Source organism: Typopeltis vanoorti, chromosome 17 (assembly GCF_054136105.1).
Source record: "Typopeltis vanoorti isolate ZY-2024b chromosome 17, IOZ_Tvanoo_1.0, whole genome shotgun sequence".
Lineage (NCBI taxonomy): Eukaryota > Metazoa > Arthropoda > Arachnida > Uropygi > Thelyphonidae > Typopeltis > Typopeltis vanoorti.
The window spans coordinates 63,264,615-63,285,912 of NC_143565.1; the positions used below are offsets into that span (position 1 = coordinate 63,264,615).

General features: G+C 35.1%; 1 protein-coding gene across 1 annotated transcript in view; it reads left to right on the plus strand.

Moving 5' to 3' along the window:
* Positions 1–21,298, plus strand: part of LOC150097443 (F-box only protein 30-like) — a 210,001-nt gene that overhangs the window by 136,588 nt on the left and 52,115 nt on the right. Inside the window, exon 7 of the mRNA XM_090407140.1 lies at positions 20,849–20,990. Coding sequence (XP_090263266.1) covers positions 20,849–20,990 — 142 coding nt within the window. The remainder of the gene's footprint in view (positions 1–20,848; positions 20,991–21,298) is intronic.

The window sequence follows — 21,298 nt, forward strand, 5'->3', positions numbered from 1 at the left end:
GTTTGTGGATTTTTGGTAAACCGTATATTCGGGGGGGGGGAGCGGAAAGGTTTAAGTTTTTTTGTGACGTCAGGGGGCCAGGAAGATACTTTTTTGAGTAAGATTTTTAGTTTCTTAACTTGTGTTTTTGTGGGGTCGTGTTCTAGCGGGATGTAGGTAGCGCAATCGCGGAGGATAATGTTCATTTTACGATTGTATTCACTGGTATTAAGAACGACTGTGGCATTACCCTTATCTGCTCTGGTGATGACGATACTTTTTTCTTTACGTAGTTTCAGGAGAGCCGTGCGTTGGGCATATGATAAATTACTTTTTGGCGGCAAAGTAATTTGTCATATGCCCAACGTATCATATGCCTAACATCACTCCTACTACTAGGAGTGATGTTAGCTACTACTAGGAATGATGTTACCTTGCTCCTTTGCAACGAGTTGCCCAGTGTTGTGCCACCCTACCCCAGTCCTGAAGATACTTTCAGGCGCAAACTTTGTTTGCTCACACTTGGATAAAGGATTAAACTTAATTTATTAGGAGTGATGTTAGCTTGCTCCACCTTTGCAACGAGGTGCCCGGTGTTGTACCACCTTACTCCAGTCCTGAAGATACTTTCAGGTGCAAACTTTGTTTGCTCACACTTGGATAAAGGATTAAACTGAATTGATTGTAGTCTAACCAAGTGAAAAATGAACTTTCATTATCTTTTTTAGAATGTTGGAATTCTAGTTTTATTTCAAAAATAAATATAGTGTTTTTAGTTTATTTCCTATACGTCGTTTTCATTTTTTGTATTTTTTTTTTAAAAACCTATGTAGGAATTACCAACATTTTGGAAAAACTTTGCCATTTATAACATAATAAATCTAAAAGCATGTTTTCAATACATATGGAAACATGATTAATTAAATTGGAAGTAAACGATTAAAAGTGTATGATCATTGAACAAAGTTATAATTTTTATTAAATAAATAAATAATATGATATCATTATGGTACTACTTACTTTTAATAAGATGGTTGAGTTTCTCGGCCCTTGCAGAGTTGCTGGATATCTGGGTCAACTTCAGTCGAAAATCGGCACACGCACTAAGACGATTTCTGTATTTTGTGTTTATTTAAAGGAGCGATGAAAATCCTTTCTCACAAAGATAAGTTGTAGAAAATTGCATGATGATTTTCAATGATTCTTCAGATAATTCAGGAAATTCACCTTCTCACGGAAGGAGAGATCCAAAATCGAGCCAAACCAAGATCACGGAATTGCATTTTAAGTCCACTGTCACTTGAAACCTCAAATAACTGTTCTTTTTTCGATAACAAAAGGTCATTCTCATGACTCCAAGCCTGAAATGTATTGCGAACCCATAGAAATTTCTTATAAAAGTTATTCGGAATATTATGTTATGTTTCAAAATTCCGTTTCAGATTTTTGAGGTGGTCACAAACCCTTTCCAGAAACTCAGAATCAACAAAAATATCATTTTCCACTAAAAAGGATTCCAATGTTGGAAAAGGTGCAAATTGTCTGTCTTTTACATAACTAATCCATAACACCAATTTTTTCTCAAATGACTTTATTTTGTCATAAGCATCATGAGCAGTTAAAGAATTTCCCTGAAGGGAGATATTTAGTTCATTTAATTTCAAAAAAATGTCTGAAAGAGAGGATAGTGTTGATAACCATGCTTCGTCAACAAGGAGTGATGCAAAATCAGAATTACGTTCATTTACAAATAATGAAACTTCGTGTCTTAATTGAAATAACCTTGATAGTACTTTGCCCCTGGAAAGCCAGCGAATTTCAGACTGAAGAAAAAGTTGTACATATTCACTGCCCATTTCATCGCAGAGTACTGAAAATAACCTGTTATTTAACAGTCGAACTTTAATAAAATTAACTAGTTTTCCGTATGTATGAAACAATGTACCCAGTTCATATCCGAAGCTACTTACTTGATCATAGAAACAATCCCACTATGCCTGCCTGTAAGGGCGCGAGCTCCATCCTAACAGAAGCCTATACATTTTTCCCACTGGATCCCTTTGTGTATTATGTAATTATTGAGAGTGTGAAATATTTCTTCTCCAGTTGTTTGGGATGGCAAAGTCTACAAAACAGAATATCATCATGAATGTTGTTATGATGCGCATATCTTATGTAGCATATTAACTGCACATCATCTCTTTCGATTAACTGAGATTCTACGTCACCTGCTATATCATTAATTCTGCGACCGACAGTGTTATTTGAAAGGAATCAAATCAACATCTTTTAGTAATTTGTTGCCAAACATAGTTTTTACCATATCTTTTATAGCTGGAAGTAGCAAATTTTACCCGATAGAATGAGGTTTCCCTGTTTTCGCTATGCTCAAACTTAGAGATAAGATACTTCCAGTGCCTTGCTATTAATGGAACCCAATGCCGAAACTATATCTTTCCCATGATTTAACCACGCTACCAGCCAAGACATCTATAGACATCACGGTTATCATGGATGCAAAGTGCATATTAAAATTGTAATATCATTGATATTACATTGATACATATGATGGATACGAAGCGTATGAGGATGCGTATTTGATTCATAATGGCCGGTTTTAATGTCCCTAAGCGTCGCTGAAAAAATTCAATTGGCTTATTTTTCACATCACAATGTTTAGCTTCTAAATGATATCTGAGTTTCACAGGTTTCATGCACTCGTTCGAGAACACTTCATAACACAAAACACATTGAAGTTTGGTACAAGAAAACCAAAATATCCCCTAATTGTTTTGAGCAGTGTAGAAGAACAGAATGGATTCCAGAAAGGCTGATTTTGCCTAAACTCAGTTTTCATTCTAAAAATATTAATTGAAAAGCAAAGAGAATTTCAAAAAGAAAAGCATAGCTTTTCATTGATTATGAAAAAAGCCTTTGATAAAATTTGATAAAATTAATAGACAAAAGTTATTTAAACTATTAACTGATACAGTCTATTCAAGAAATATACACAGGGAATAAAATAGCAGTCAAATTAGAACAGATATCAGAATGGAAAGATATTAAGAGGAGTACAGCGAGGATTTACTCTATCATCTTTGCTTTTTAATATATATAAATATAAATAAAATTATAACAATCTGAAACCAGCATAACCATTTGGCATAAAAATAAACCCACAAAGATAAGCATGCTATTATTTATAGATGATCAAATTGTATTAGTTACATCAAAAGATGATCTACAGAGAAAAGTAAAATCATTAAGTTCAATTTCAGAATAATATAATACCAGAATATCAAAAGTAAAGACAAAAATAATGTGACTTATCATATGAAGAGGAAAAAAAGATATAGACATTAAAATATCAAATTTTGTTAAAGTAAACCCCATAATATATTTAAGTTATCCCTGGTATAAAAACACCAGAATCAGACTGTATAACATTCTGTCTAAACCAACTTTATTATATGAAAGTGTAACGTGGACTATAAAAAAGAAGTAAAAATGGATTAAAACTGAAGAAATGAAATTTCTCAGAAAAATAGCTGGATACATTAAGTGGGACCATAAAACAAAGAAATTTTACAATCTCTGAATATAAAACCAGTTAACTACTATATAAGTAAATATAAACAAAAATGGTTAGAATCTAAATCGAATGGACAATAGCAGAGTGCCAAAAATACTATATGAATATAAAATAAATGGAAAAAGAAGAATTGGAACTTAAGTATAAAGAGCTAATAAGCTTCATTTCGGCAATGAAATGAAGTTCGCCGATACTTTATAGTTTACTATATTCGGCAAGAAACTCTCTGATTCCAATCTTTGAGTTTCTTATTCGGTTTTAAAACTATGTGGGATTTAATATCCCCTTAATTTAAGAAGAATTGGAAGACCAAGAAAGCAATGATATGAGACTGGAACAGGCTACTTGGCCTAAAAATCCATGATAGGAAGAAGAAGTTAATAAAGGTCATTGCAGATGATTTATGGAATTGGTTTTAATTTAAGGACCTTATACTAATTTCTAAAAAAGTAAAAAAAATAAAACTGTGACATTATTATCGTAGCAAACCTCGAGGAGTCAGCTACTCAGTATGGGAGTTTTTCACTTAGCCAGCAATATATTTCTGATATTAAACCTAAACTTTGCTCATACTCCTAGCATTTACACAACATATTCTGGCAACACTGCACCTCTCTCTCTTACCCACCACTTTCTATGTAAAAAATCAACTTCTCACTCCTTCTTTACAACACTTTCTGGACAGCTTCCTGGCACAGCTTCTTGTTCTCATCTTCTCACCATATCTATTCTGCATTAATTCTGTCAAGTCACATCACCTCTATTCTACCTATCCATAAAACTGTAATCTAATTTCTTCTACTTTGCTCCACAACCAGCATATCAGAGTCCAGATATTGCTTTGGTCACTCGTGTCTAGACTCTCTCCATAGTTTCTGCATCACAATGGGAATAAACTATGCTACAAAATCTGTCCTCAGTAATTTATATATGGTCTAACCAGTGTCTTATACAGTGGTATAAAACATTGGTCAGATATCTCATTATGTCATGTGCTCCTCATCCTTAGCAGTAATGACTATGCAGTCTTTGCAACATTTGCAGTGTGCTTTCTGAACTTCAGACCTTTCTTGATCATCACCCCAGATCCTCAATCTCATCCAACCTGAAGCACAATCCAACCAATACAGTATAGCTCTACTTCTGTATAGGGTGTGTTCTATAGAGATCTCTAGTGATGGTGCTATCTCTTTTCATATTACCATTTTTTTATGTCTTTTCTCCCAGTTCTTTACTCTGCTTTAATTGAATCTCTGTTTCACTTTTCTGTTTTCCACAACACCATCATTAGAATCTGACATCCTGCTGTGTGTTGTGACCCATGCATCATCAGCAAATAACTGAAGATCCCCAGTTAGTCCACATGATATATCGTTTACAAACAAGTTAAACAGCAGGGCCCAAGAATAGAACCCTGGGGCATGCCACTGGTCGCCCTTCTTTTTTTGACACAGCTCCATCATGCACAACCAGCTGGTATCGTTCAGAGAGCCAGTCTCTGATCCATCTAAACCAATATACTGTCTATTCCCATCCTCTGCAGCTTGTACACCAACTTATCATGTGGTAATCTATCAACTCTTTTGCAAAATCTAAGAATATCACTGTATATGATTCTCCCTTATCTAACATACTCATCACCTTATCATAAAATGCAAGTAAATTACTGAAACAGGACCTACCCTTTACAAATCCATGCTGACCTTCATAAAGGATGCCATGTCCATCAACTCAATTCTGTATTCTATTCCTTATCAGTCTCTCCAACACCTTGACCACAACTTCAGTTATACAGACTGGCCTACAGTTGGATACTTCTGTCTTAGAACCATGCTTGTGGAGTGGTACTATTTTGCCCTCTTTCCACTCCTTAGGAACCCTACCCGCTGCAAGACTTCATTAAATAACCAGATCAAGGGCATAACCAACTGTGGTGCACATGCCTTAAGCATGCATGACGATATGTCATCCATTCCCACAGCCTTATTCACATCTTACCCAACCAACATCTGACACACCTCTGTTTCTTTCACTTCTAGTTCTCCTAATACTTGCCTCTCTTCTATATATTGTACTGGATAATTTATACCAGTATGATATACGTTGATGAAGTGCTTGTTTAGTAATTCCACTATATCCTTTGCAGCTATTAGTCTTCTGCCATGACTATCTACCAGTGTTAGTCTGCCATAATTATTCTTCCTCTTGCTTGCCATGTAGTGGAAAAATTCCCTCGAGTTCACCTTGGCCTGACTAGCTAATCACTTCTCATGCTGCATCTTGTTTTTCTTTTACCATGCTTGTCACCTTTCTAACCTACACCTTATAGTCTTTATGGATCTGATCACCACCAACTGTCTTGTACCTCCTCATTAACATTTTCTTTTCTATGTATGGAAAAGAAATTGTATGAAACATCTAGCTTCACAACTATTTTAAAACACCTCATCTACAAAAAATTAAGTTACTGTGATTAACTTTGATATTGCATCTTTGTTTATTTATGTATCACGCTGGTTATTTTATCTTCTGCTTCTTTTCAGCCATTTTCTGACCACTGCTGGATGAAGGCCTCCAGTTCTTTCCACATTTCTCTGTTCTTGGTAATGCTTGACCAATTTTCACCAACAAAATTTGACAATTCATCACTCCACCTTCTTTTAGGACGTCCTTGACCTCGTTTCCCTTCTTTTGAAATCCAGTTTGTTAGTATGGTGGTACATTGCTCATCTTCTCTTCTGGATAGATATCTTTCCCATTTCCATTTTAGTCGCTTATGGTGAAGAATGAGGTCAGTGATGTGAGTCTGGCTTCTTATCCAGGTGTTTCACTTCTTATCTTTTAATGTGATGCCTAGCATCACCTCTCCATTTTTCTTTGAGTTATTATTATTCGTGACACCTCCAAGGAGTCCGAAGACTCATCGCGGGAGAACACCTACTATACAACTCTCTGTCTCCACCACTACACCAAACCTCTACCACCAATCAGCTACATCAGCGCCATCTACCACCCACCACCACAACAAGTATTTTTCGTCTCTAAATTGTGTATGTTCTGAAGGGGCCATTTTTCTGTATGTGGGGTGAAAAACCCGAATATCCTGGAGAAAAAACACTGCTACCTCCGTATGAGATTGGCTAAATAACCTTCAGTTGAAAAAGTCCATATAAAGATTCTTCCCATCATGACGGGAATCGAATTTAGGCCTTTTCCAATCGAAGAGCACAACGTAATTTCGTTCTTCCACTTGCGCTATGGAGGTGCTATTAGTTTATTTGCCAGTACTTTTGTTAGCTACAAGTTTCACAACCATATGAGATGACTGGATGTATACACTGGTTAAATGTCTTCCTTTTTAAACAGACTGGGACATCATTGTTTTGAAAAATGCTTTTCAGTTTTCTGAATTCACTCCAGGCAAGTTGAACTCTCCTATTTATTTCCTTTTGGAGTCCACAATGAGATGACCTAAGTATGTATATGCAGAGACTCTTTCCAAGAAATTTTTTTCTATTATGTTTTTTGGTGTTACAAAATGATTAAATGTGATTTTAGTTTTTTCTCTGTTTTTAGACTGACTTTTCTGCTTTCATGATATAGGTCTTCTATCATTATATTAAGGTCTTCTGGTGTGTTTGCAAAAATTATGATATCATCTGCATATCTTAGGTGTGTTAAGTTTCTATTATTAATTTTTATACCAAAAGTTTGTCCAGTTTATCTTATTAAATATTTCTTGAAGGACTATTGTAAAGATTTTGGGTGATAGATAGTCTCCTTGTCAGACACCTTTTTCAATTGATATTTTCTTGCTACTCGTGTGAAATTGGATTGTGGCAGTGTTGCAGTGTGGTATATTGCCTGGAGGAGGTCCATATATTCTCCAGGAACTCTCTGATTTGGAGTGCTTTGATTATTGCATTAGTTTTGATGGAATCAAATGCTTTTTCATAAGCAGTGAAGGCTAAACAGAGAGGCAATTGGTTTTCTTCTGCTTTTTCTATATTTGTTTTACTGCATGAATATGTGTTAAAGCCTTTACGGAATCCTGTTTGTTCTACAGGTTGATTTGAGTCTAGAAGAGGGCTTAACTTGTTTGTTATTACTTTTGTGATCATTTTGTACAGATTAGAGAGAGAATACTAATTAGTCTATAGTTTTTTACTTCTTCTTTGTCTCCTTTTTTAAATAACAGTATCAGAGTAGCATTTTTCCAGTTTTGGTATCTTTCCCTCTTCTAGGCATAAATTTAGTAAGTTTGTGACATGGTGAATTATGTTGTTTCATCCCCATTTAATTAATTCTATGTGAATTAGAATGTCCTAGTCTTCACCAGGACATTTTTCATTTGTTTTAATTCTTGTTTTATTTCATCTGAGGTGAATGGGAGGATGAATTCCATATGTGATGGGGAAGAGTTATATTTGATTTATCTATTGAAAGATCACTATAGAGTTCTTTATAAAATTCTTCTAGCCTACTTAGAATTTGTTCTTGGTTCCTTATTGTAGTTCCATTCTTATCTTTTTTGCAGTTATTTAACTTTTATCAACTGATAAATGTTTTCTTAGTATTTTCATATTTTTTTGTTTTCAATTGTTTCTTTTATTTTTGTAGTGTTATAAGATCTTATTTCATTTCTCATATTTTTCCTTATTGTTTTGCATGGTTCTGCATATTCTATTTTAGAAATTAAGTTTTTGTCTTGTTTCAGATTTCATCTCTTTTTTTAGTAGTCTTAAGGTATCCTCTGAAAGTTTATGGTCTTTTTTGTTGTTTGTTGCTTTTGAATTCATTCGCTGCTGAGATTATTACTTCCGTTAGGTTTTTGCTTATTTTATTTATGTCATCTCCTTCAAATATATTTATTAAGTCTAGTTTTTGATTGAGTTTTTCTTCGTAATCCTTGTTTCAGATTTCGTCTCTTTTTTTAGTAGTCTTAAGGTATCCTCTGAAAGTTTATGGTCTTTTTTGTTGTTTGTTGCTTTTGAATTCATTCGCTGCTGAGATTATTACTTCCGTTAGGTTTTTGCTTATTTTATTTATGTCTTCTCCTTCAAATATATTTATTAAGTCTAGTTTTTGATTGAGTTTTTCTTCATAATCCTTATTTTCGATAGGTTTTAAGTCAAAACTTCTTGATTTTTTGTTGTTTAGCCATTTTATTCTTTCCAATTTGGGGTTTATTTTAATTTTGGCTCTCACCAATCGGTGGTCACTTCCTGTTTTTACTTGATTTAGTACTGAGGTATCTTGAACTATTTCTTTATTATTACACAGTATATAATCTATTTCATTTTTTTTATGAAATAGATTATATAATGTGTAATAATAAAGAAATAGTTCAAGATACTTTTTTTTTTTTTTATATAATCTATTTCATTTTTTTATTTCTCCATTTGGACTTCTCCATGTCCATTTTCTTTTGATAGCTTTTTTAAAAAATGTATTTATAATATAAAGCTTGTTGGAAGTTTATTTTGCACTTGATTAGACTATAATAAATTTAGTTTAATCCTTTATCCAAGTGTAAGCAAACAAAGTTTGCACCTGAAAATATCTTCAGGACTGAGGTAAAGTGGTACATTCCTTGGCAACTCGTAGCAAAGGTGGACCAAGCTCTCATCACCCCTTGTCTCAGTATCTTCCATAATGCAAAGCACATCTCCTTGTAGATATGTATACTGCCATGCATTAAGGGAAGGGCTACTACCCAGACCAGTTTCGAACTTTATTGAGGTCTCGTCAGTGGGAGGCAGACTCAGAGTGGTGATACTAAGGCAAAAGCAACGAGAGGTCATATTCGTATAGGTAAATATACAAGTAAACGAGACAGAGATAGCAAATTATAGACTTATCAGTATCTCAGAAGTAATTATGGTATCGGAAAAGTTGGGGTTTTGCTTTTTTTTTATGACTATTGCCCATGAAAGGTTGTAAACCTAGAGTACAGCAGCGAACAAAGTAATCCAAATAAGCCAAATTTTTGTCAGGTTTTTGGTTTGGTTTTGGTTTTAGATCACTATTTTGGTTGAGTGCTGCATGTTTTAAATGATTTAACTGTTTCTATGATGTTCATTAATAGTGTTGTGCGTTTTTAATAGTGTAAACGAGTTGATATTCATAGACTATCAATTACGTATATCTCCAAGAAAGTGTTCAAAAATATATACTCTTTCTCAGCACACATCCATGACTCAAATGCAAATTGCCAATGAGTTGGTTGTGGTTTGGGTACTGTTAATGTGATTTTAAAGAAGTTTAGGAAGACAGCTACCTTTTCTGAAAAGGAAATTCTGGGCGAAAAAGGAAAACTATGAACAGTAAATAATACGATAACCACAGTAATTAATTTTAATGAAGTGAAAGTACATGAAAGATTATGTTAAAGGAAAACTACACTTACTCATGATCATTTACTAGTTAGGAAAAGCAAAATGAATCCAAGTTTGTCTGTTGTAGACGTCGAGTCATCTAATGGGATTAATATTTCTGACATGACAGTCTGTCGAAGGTTGTTGGAAGAAGGAAAGAGTGCCCACAGACAAAAAAAAAAAAAAAACTGTTGATGCAGAAAAAGAGGCTCTAGTTGTCAAAATTCTACAAAGATTGGACTGGTGAGAAGTGGAAGAAGGTCATATTCTTTGATGAGAGCCATTTCCTTGTTCAAGGAGAGGGAGTACCCTATGTTCACAAATCAGTGGCTGGGAAGACTTCTCCTGCCCACCTTCAACAAACTCTTAAACACCCAACTGAAAAGATATTCTGGGGTTGATGGTCCATGATCACTTGTGCCTCTTGACAGTATGATGAAAAGTGACCAATACATAAAAATATTGGAAAAAAGAGTGATCCCACAGATCCAGAAAGACAAAAAAACTTATCTTCCAACAGAATATCACTCTTCACAAAAAGTGAAAGAGCTCCTCAAAAAGCACAACATCCAATTGCTTCAGTGGCCAGGTAACTCCCCTGACATTTTTTTCTTCTTCCACCTTAGTATCACAACCTCTAGGTCTGGCTGCCACTGACGAGATCTCAATAAAGGTCAAAACCATTCTGGATAGTGGCCCTTCCCTTAATGCATAGCATTATACATGTCTGCAAGGAGATGTGCTTTGCATTAGGGGAGATACTGAGACAAGGAGTGATGAGAGCTTGGTCCACCTTTACCACGAGTTGCCTCAGTCCTGAAGATACTTCAGGTGCAAACTTTGTTTGCCTACACTTGGATAAAGGATGAAACTAAATTTATTATCTCCTGACATTAACCCAATAGAAAATTTGTGGGCCATAGTGAAAAAGACTTGTAAAATTAAATTGTGATACAAAGGATAACTTAATACAATCCATTATAAAAGTATGGTTTCAAGATGTAGAAAGAAGAAAAATGTGTTCTATGTTGGTAGTCATTCCTATGTGAATGAACTTATTATAAACAAGAGGAGCACATATAATTTATTTAGTAAAGTTGGAGTTTAATTTGTGTACTTATTTTCTTGTGAAATTAATTTTTTTTTTTTAAATGTGAGTGTTTGGATTTAATTTGCTTGCTATTATTATTATTTTTTTTTTTTTCATTTTTATTTTTTACATAATCTAGAAACCCTGCTCTAGAGACAAAACATGGAAACCTTTCAAACCATTTCAGACCTCCAGGATAGTGGTCTCACACCAAGCAATGAAACTCATCTCCTACCTAAAGACAATCACAAACATCCATGCCAAAGGTGGGATTCGAACCTGCAGCCAGTTGTTGGAGAGAGAGAGAGAAAAAGGATACACTAAGCTTCGCCAACCAAACCTGCCAAAGGCAAACAAGAATGGGATAGGAATATGATACTTTATAGGGGCAACATGGTTTTGGAAGGGTAGTGTTCACTTTCTACAGTAAAGTGATAATTGAATTGGATAAGGGGTTCATCCCTTATTTCATCCATTTGTCACCTACCTTATTTGGCCTTTTGATTTTTAGAGTACATTCATACATTGATGCTGTTAATATTTATGTATTTATTTATTTTTTTGTCAGTTCTCAAGTAGCATATATTTCATTACCACTCAACTCCTCATGCTATAGCTCAACTTTTATGTTATAGCTCCAAGCTGTCTCTTAACTTTTCATAATTACCAGCCATGTACTTCCACATATATCCTTTCCTCACAGAAGGCTTTATATGTCTAGCCACAACCCATGTAATCACTTCATGATTCATATTCATTTTCCTTATTCCCAAATGCTATCTCTTCATTGCAGTCTATATTACCATAATTAAAATCATCCATAATAATCATCCTTCCCTTGTTCAGTAACCCAAGTTGCTTATACATTTCTTCATCACCATCCTCCACATTACCTGGCCTATAGCAACATCCAACTAAATCTCTCTTCCTATCAGCCTCCACCTCACACCACACTGCTTCAAAATCATTGCCATTATTTCCCTATGTCCACTATCCTTATGTAGACATAATTCCCCTATTACATGAGCAGCACTCCCCTTCCCTTCTTGTCCTTTTTATTCTCACAAATTATCATCCTTCTTTATTAGGCTTTTATATGAGCTCATCACATCCAACCTGTGTGGAGATTCCCAGTTACATTCAACTAAATATTTCTTCCTGTCACCTCCACTTCACACCACACTGCTTCAAATCCATTGCGACTTCAACTCCCTATGCACACTCTCCTTATGTGCATATAATTTCCCTACTACTTGAGGACTTCCCTTCATGTCCTTTTTATCCTCGCAAGTTATTATCCATCTTCATTAGGCTTTTATATGAGCTCATTACCTCTGAGCTGTGTGGAGATTCCTAGTTGCTATATTGTCTAGTTTCCTTTGGTAAGTGTTGGGGGAGTTCAAAGATGAGTGATCATGATGATGATTGGTTTGGGAATTACTCCCTATAACAAACTGAAGCTTTGTGGGTGACAGATTTAGCTGATTAACAGAAATTGTCCAGAAATTGAATTTTAATTATTTAGATGAATTGTATGACTGAATGTGTTAAGCATTAACATTGAATGTTAATGCTTATAATTGTTTATATGGCATAGTGATTCCAAAATTGAACGTTAATTCTTTTGTTTCATGCAACAGATTTTACAAGATGCAGGAAATATCAAAGAAATGTTAAATGATAATGTATTTTTAGTACTAAAAAAAAGTATTTACTTCTAACAATAGCACGTTGACAGTGATATTGACAAACATTAGAGCTAGATCCTGTATGTGAGAAGCGCAATTCATCTAACATTATGCAGCATATGTTGATTGGCAACATAAATGCTAATGAATAACAACTGGGAGCAGATAGCATAGAGGGGATAAAAAAAGGTAAAAAATTTGATGTTATAGAACATGGATTGAGGCTTTTTTATCATTTTAATCGAAGAATAAAACTGAAGTTTTATTAAAAACTGCACAGACATACAGTAAGATAAAAGCAATTTATGTGTTGCTATTTGCAAAGCATTTTCCATAGCATTTTTTATTTTTGTGTGATTAAGGAAAGCTAAGTAACAGTTGGTAGTTCTGTTTCTAATGATTGGAATAGAATAAACTTATTTTTATATACATGTTATGTTATATAAGAATCATATTAGAAGAATGCAATAAGTGCTTCTATTAGTGAATTCCCTCCCCCATCTCTATTACTGGAAAGTGGGACTATTTTGTTTCTTCAGTTCAATTCTCTTGAGCTGAAAAAAGGAATGGATATGTTTTAACAAAATCTGAAGTGATAATTTAGTACAGAGATTAGCATAATAATACTTCTTGTGCTTAGTCTACCCAAAGAGTGTTGAAAATTGCTTGAATTTTGCCTGGAATGCAAGTTGTGATAGATTGGTATGTGTTTCACATTATGAATTTTATTATTAAAGTTAGTTGAACTTGACATCTTATTGGAACATTTCTAAACTGAATGAAAGTGTGAGCAAAATTACTATTAATTTACAATTACAGTAACTTGTGCATGTATGTTTACTAATTTTGTATGGATCTAGACAATGTTTCAGCTTTAAAAGATAAACATAAAATTCATCAGTTAACAAGCTGTGAGGACTAGATTTTTTTGGCTTGGAGAGTAGTAAATGAGTGCAATGGGTTGCCAGAGGTACTCATGAGTGCTGTGTTGGTGAATGAGTTTAAGGAGAAGTATGATAGGCATCGTGTGAATAATGGTTAATGTAGGCTTCTTGCAGCGAGGTTTCATTCATCTTGATTAAAAAGTGTGTAAATAGCTGAAATATTTTATTAATTTTTATGACTATTTTGCTTATTTTTCTTTAGGAGTACCGCTTTTATGATGTCACTGATTTTTACTCAATCTTTAGGGCATTAGTGATGTTTTAAAGACATAGATACATGGAGAATATAAGGAATAATTTTTGACATAGGAACAGGATAATTTATATACTCCAGGGACTAAGAGAGAGAGAGTTGATCTTTGGTAGAACAGATAAGGGTAGCACGTTTACAATGGGGCTTAAAAGCTGTGTAGAGGTTGTACTTTTTTAAAGACCTGGCTATTTTTTCCAATGTGCCATAAATGTAGGGGATGGTGATGGCATTTCTGAAATCCTTCTGAAGAGATAGCTGAGGAATGGAGGTGCAAGAACTGATTATTTTTTTAATTCTGTCATCACTGTAGCCATTGGATAGGAAGGTGTTGTGTATATGCTCGAGTTCAGTTGAAAGAGGTTCTACTGGAACAAAGATTATAGGCTCTATTGGTGAGAGTTTTAATGATGCCATATTGTTGAGAGCAGTGATGGTGGGCAAATTTATGAATGCCTGTAGGCCAAATAGAGAACTTATCATCTACATATCTTAGCCTGATAGCAGGTTTGAGGGAGGGGGTGCTGAGTCTATGGCTAATTTTATGAAATTTTCATGTAAAAATTGGCAGGGGGGGGGGTAGCCCATAGCATTTCTTTCTGTCTGTAAATTTTGTTCTTCTAAGAAACGTAACCAGGAGGAAAAATGATTTTTAAGAGTGTTAAGGTGTCATTTAAGGGAATATTTGTAAACAGTGAGGTGATGTCAAAGCTTACCAATATATCTGTATTATTTAAAGTTAGATGTTCAGTCAAGGTGTTAAAACAGGTAGAGTTTTTTCATATAGGATGTGGTAAGTCCAGTGAGGGGGGATGGAGATAAGAGAATTTGCCAGCTGTTTTAACAATTTGTAGATGGAGCATCAGTGGTATCATCTACTATAGGTCTTACGGGGAGGGGGGGAATTAGATTTGTGTATTTTAGGTAAGCCATATATCGGGGGGGAAGCAAGAACAGAAGGGTTTCAGTTGTTTATAATGTCCGGCTCCCAAGAAGATACTTTAAGTAGGCTTTTTAATTCTTTAACCTGTGTTTTTGTGGGATCCTGATCTAATGGGATGTAGGTAGCACGATCTAGGAGAATAATTATCTGCTCTGGTTATGACAATTCTTTTGTCTTTCTGAGATTCACAATTCATTTCACCATCCCTTAAATGACACTTTAGCACTCTTTCTTCATTCAGTGCCTGGAATATATAAAGTACCCTTTTCCTGCAAGTTGGCTTACTTTGGACCGACAGATTAGCCACTATCTGTTTAGATGAACACAAGACTTACATCTGCAATCACGACTATAGTCAGTCTGGCCTTGCAGACCATGTATTGACACAACTCGCAGTATCTTCTGGAAGAAAACCACCATAGTAAATTTAAAAAGGAAAGACTGTTTTTGGAATCTGCAGTGGCACTCAGAAATCAACCTAATTTAAACAATACATATGCTTAAAACTTTCCTAGGCCACCTACAAATGCTCATAGAGGGTGTACCATCTATATATGACTTTAGTCCCACACATGTTTCATTAAGTATTGTGTTATCTTTGTGTGTGTTACACGTGTTATTTGTACTCCCTGAAGATGTCTCAGTGACTGAGATGAAATATTGAAACATTAAAATTAGTTTTAATCCTTTCCTAGTGCTCTCAATAATCTATTGATATTTCCATGGAAATGGAAATATCAATAGAAATATCAATCAAATGCCATTGATATTTCCATGGCATTTGATTGTCTGGCATTGTGGCCTTCTTACCAAGCTAACATCCTACAGTACTTCTCTCCCTTTGCAAATGGATTGCCAGCTTCTTCTCTGGCTGTTCATTGCAGGTTATGATAAACGGTTTCCTTTCATCAGATTTATCAGTTAATATCGATGTATCCCAGAGCTCAGTACTGCCACATATGCTCTTTCCCCTGTACGTTAATGATCATCTCTTTCTGCCAGCAGTCCTATTCATAGCTTTGTTGATGACAGTACTCAGCACTCCTCTTTTTCATTTTCAAAAACCTTGTAGTACTCAGGTAAATTGTTGCAAGATCTTCTCTAACCAATCTCCTTTACATTCTCAAGTGGGGTAAGGATAACCTAGTGAATTTTAATGCTGCCAAAATGCAATCTGTCTCATTTCTAGAAAGAAAGACCAATCCACTCTCCCCTTTACTTTGATAATATTCCTCTTGCCAACTAGAACCAGTTTTCTCTCCTTGGGTATTCTATCTTGGGATGAACACATCAGATGAACCTTCTTCAGCCTCCAAAATACTTTGTATTCTTTTCCATTCAAAATAGTACTTCTCTCCTGCTCAACTCCTGACACTTCATAAAGCTTAGATCCATCTAACTTGAGAATACTATTCCCACATTTTGGAATGGAATAATGCTTGATTGTATACAGAAGGTGAGCAATTTGCTCCACATGGCCTCTCTTCGGTCATTTCCTGTATGGGAAAGTGACCAAAGCAACATTCTCTTGCTGAGTTATATATTTTCTATAGGTATTTTCATGGGCACTGCTTCTCTGAACTGGATGCTACAATTCAAACAACTCCCACCAAAAATCCACTTTCCTGTACTCATATATGAACATGAGCAGCTACTAGTCAACACCCATTTACAGTTCAACTCCAGACTCATCAAACCAACTTTTCATCCTCTGCCTTCATTTGCCACACCTCCACTCTTTGGAACAGTCTTTCCCAATGACCACAACCTTCAGGTTTAAAAAAAAAAAAAAAAAAAAAAAACGCATCAACAAATTCCTCTAAACACTTACCCATACATGGGCTGTCGTGTCATAGGACTTGGGACTTCTCATGTGCAGGGCTGATATACTGTATATGTCTATATAAAACACAAAACCATTTTCCTACACATCATTTAATTTTAATAGCTGACTCACCACTTAGGTATTAGGCCTTTTATAATAGTTTTTTCCTCTCTCCATTTCTAAGCTTCTTTTTTGAATAACATCCAGAACATTTTGCTATCTGTGCACTGCTGACTTGCTTGCAAAAAATACATGATATGATTTCTTTTCCAGGAGTGTGTCTCTAATATCTTGTGTCTTCCATGAAGTTCAGATCTTTGTCTTTTGTAGACAACTTCTGCATGCCTCTCTAATTGAATTAGTCGGTGTTTACTTCAGATTTGGCCACTTGACCTTCAAGATTTGGTTCTTGTGTTTTGAACTCTTCCTACTCTATCAAATGTGCAGAAGTTGCAAACAACTTCTGATGACAAGAAAACCATTACAGTACGAATAGATAAATTTATGCTAGGCAGTAAATGTAAAAAAAAACATGACATTCATTATCTATCTGCAGTCAGCAATAGAAAATGATTGTTGGCAAAGTTAAAATCTGATGTTATAAGCTTTAATAAGATCAGTCCTTGGTTTTTATTCAGTGATCTCTGCAAATGGATAACCTTAACAGATTTCTTTAGAAGTTTGTAAATTTGTAGTAATTCTGGAGACCAGAATTACTACAAAAGCTCAAGTCATTGCATCCTATTTCTCTGTGACTTTATGGATCACCAAAAATCCACAAGTCTCACGTTCCATTGAGACCTATAGTAGATGGCATAAACTCTCCAACTTATGCCTTATCTAGGTAATCTATTACAACAGCACATAAGGTCAGTCAAATCTAACATCAAAAATTGATCTCAATTAGTCCAGAAAGCATCCAGTTTATATTCATCATCTACTGTGACATCCTTGCAAGTCTTGACATCATATCTCTCTTTAAATGTTACTGTTGACAATGTGCTAGAACTTCTCACAGACTTCTTTCCACCATATGACACAGAGTTATTTGAACATTGTATCTGGTCCAAATTTTTTCAGTAAAACAATACAGTTTACAAGCAAAATTTTGGACTTGCCATGAGCTCTCCTCTCTCTCTCTCTTCCTTCAGCTAACCTTTTCATGAAGAATTTTGAGTGTTCCTAACAGAAATGAGCCTAAAACAGTATGGTGGAGAAATGTGGATGACATCTCTATTATTTGGAAACATGGCCTCCCAAGCCTGCAACAATTTCTCCATTCCTGTAACTCTTACAAACCTACTATCAGATTTACATTAGAGTATAAAAAAAAGATGGAAATTTTCCTTTCCTTGATGCTCTCATGACCAAAAAAAGTTTGAAATGCCAGGGATAGTCCTGGCATTTCACTTGTGAGTGCAGTCATTGCTTGCTGGAGAATTGGCATTCATTCATGGCGCCATGGTGGGAGAGGAGCTCTGGCACTAAACTTCTCCTGTGAATGAACACTTCTTCATGGTCTTGATTATCAGAGACCCTCAACAAGCCCCAACCAGGTTTGGAAACCATATTATCATCAACAGAAAATCAGAGTAAGAAATAAAAGACATCAGGAGCTGCAATAAATACACCACTGTTCTTAATCCTACACTCAAGAGGTGAATGTTCAATTGGAAAAATGTTATCATTTATCCAGAAGGGCCTGGAAGAGTTAGCAGGATCTCCAAAATCTGTAAAGAAGCTAGGTTTAGCTCCATTCACACAATCCAAAAAATTATTCCATATGACAGCTATTAGATGAATACTAATCAAAGTTACACACAACACACACACACACACACTTTAAACTTTCCTAGAGGCATAATATCAGAGCATAATACAAGACCATGGGACCTTTTTGATGTTCCCAATGAAGAAATATGCTCTGAACTCAAGGACCAGGGAGTCACAGCCAGAAGAAGAATCCTGTTATATAGGGATGGGCATCTGGTTCCCATCAGAAATATCAGTACCTTACCAGAAACACTGAGTAATCCTTACATTCAAGAAACTAAAATTTCCAACATCTGTCAAAGCAGGATATCTCAGCTGTCCAGTATAACTCTATATCACAAACTCCTTATGCTGCTCTTTAAATGTAAAAATATGGTCATTTTCAAACTGCCTGTCATTGCTCTACCATCTGTTCTCGATGTGGCAGTAAAGAACCTGAGAATAAAGACTAAGAGCAAAACACCAAATGCTCTGTAAGGGTGATTGCTCAGCATACTTCCAAGCATGCCAAAGGTGGAAGGAAGAAAAAGGAAATACAAAAGTTAAAAACAGAGCCAAGAGGTAGTATACCACAATAAAAGCAACAACATCTGTGAAATCCTCTTACGCTAAGAAAGCAACTGTAAAGAAAGTGACAGTAGGGATTCAAACCCATATGTCCATTCCATCTGCTCACAACTACAATATTCTTGAAAGATATGAATTGCTCATTATCTTCTTTGAGTGAATAAAAGAAAAAATCATTATGGATTCACTCCTGAAGACATGCCAAAAATGATCTTACTGCATGAAAATCATCTTATTAAAAAAATAATGGAATGCGCACCACAGAGGATCAAAGATATTCCTCCAGACCATTTATTATATGGGCTATCAACAGATGGGATGGATACTTCCACTTCTCCTCAGGGAGATAAAACAATTAATATACTGAGGGCCCTAGAGGAAGTGGAATTTGATGGTGTATTGGAAGTGATGGAAACTAACCATCCACAATTCTCAAAAAAAAAATAATAATAAAAATAAACCAAGTAAAAAAAATAAATAAATAAACCCACTCAACATAGAAAGCCAGATGATACCACTAAAGAAAGAAAGAAGAAGAAATAATGGAAATATTTCTATAATGAATTGTCATGGATTCTGACAAAAAACACTGACAACTTAATGGTTCTCTTACAAAAGTGTAAACCAATATGTTTCTGCCTGCAGGTGATGATCTGGCTCTCCGTAATGTTACCATCATTCATAAGGATAGGGAATAGACCTGCCCACAGAGGAATCACCATCCTTGTGAGCAACCATACCCCCTTCCAACAAATCCAAATGAACACCAACATAGAAGAAGTCACTATCCATCTCTTGGTCAGATATATAACAGTATGCTGCATCTACCTTCCTCCTGCTGCTGACATTTCTCAAGATGACTTTGATGGTGTCATATTGCAGTTACTATTCCCTCTTACTTTTATAAGGAGTTTTAAATGGACATTACACTCTATGTGATAGTGCCTGAACAAGCATTATAGGAAGAGTTGTTGAGCAAGTGCTCATCAACAGCAATCTATCCCTCTTACACACAGGAAGCAACACTTTCTTTCATATACCTACCTGAACATTCACTGCCATTGACTTAACTATCTGCTCGCCCTCCCTTTCCCCCACTGTTCAAGTGGGAAACTGATGATGACCTGTTTAGGAGTGATCACTTTCCCATGATATCCTCTTTTCTGCATGGTCAACCATGTCCTATATCATGGTGGAAAATTGAGCAAGCTGGCTGGTCCACCTTTTCCTCATTAGCTGAATTTAATTCTGCAATGTTCAACTCATCTCATATCAGTGATGCATGTAACAGAATGCATTACAAGAGCAGCCACAACTGCAATTACTAAAACATTTAGTCGGTTCCACCATTTTCCTAAACCACAGAGGGTATGATGATTGCACAGCAGCAGCTAAAGAAGCCCAGAAGAATGCTTGGAGTATTTTTTTGAAGATACCTTACAACAAGAATCTTAATTACTTTCAAATGAGCTCGAGCCATAGCAAGATGCATCAAAGCTAAAAGGAATCTTGGATCAAATATACTTTTTATATATCCAGATCCACCAACAGAAAAGAAGTATGGGAAAAAAATCTGGAAAATGAAAGGCAAACACACTATCCACTGGTTCTCTATTCTTGAGCACTGGAGAGATTTCTGCTGAAACATTGGCAATGTCTACATCAACTTTAAAAATATATATATAATATTAAGACTTAATGCTAGATTCATTTAATTTCTTTTTTTTTTTATTATTATTTTTTTTTCAAAGGAGTAACTATGATATTTCATTGCTTCAAATACTATTTTTTTTAGTTTATAACTTTGTTTTTTGTTGTAGAGTTTCAGCTGTGCCAAAAAAATCATTTGATTCAGAAACAGACAGAATAGAGATGGCATCTGAGAAAGATAGCATTTTTACCCTAAAAGATCCCTCTTTTCATAGCTCAAGAAGAATACACATTCATGATCTACCATTTGAAGTAAGTGTTTCACTGTTTCTTAAACAGGGAATTTATATATATATATTCTCTCTCTCTCTCCCTCTGCTCTTTCATTTTATTAAACTAGGTGGCGTTTTCTTTACACTGAAAAAATATAATAGCATGCCACCAATAAAGTAGCATGGATGTAACATATCACAATTTTTTCCATGGATATTTTAAAGCTGTGCCAACTGTTTTATATATAGGTCTGAAAATGCTTGGCACAGTTTTAAAATATGTGTAAGAGTGAACATTATTGAAGTAATAAAGCTGTTTGAATAAATTGCATTATGAGAATACTTTTT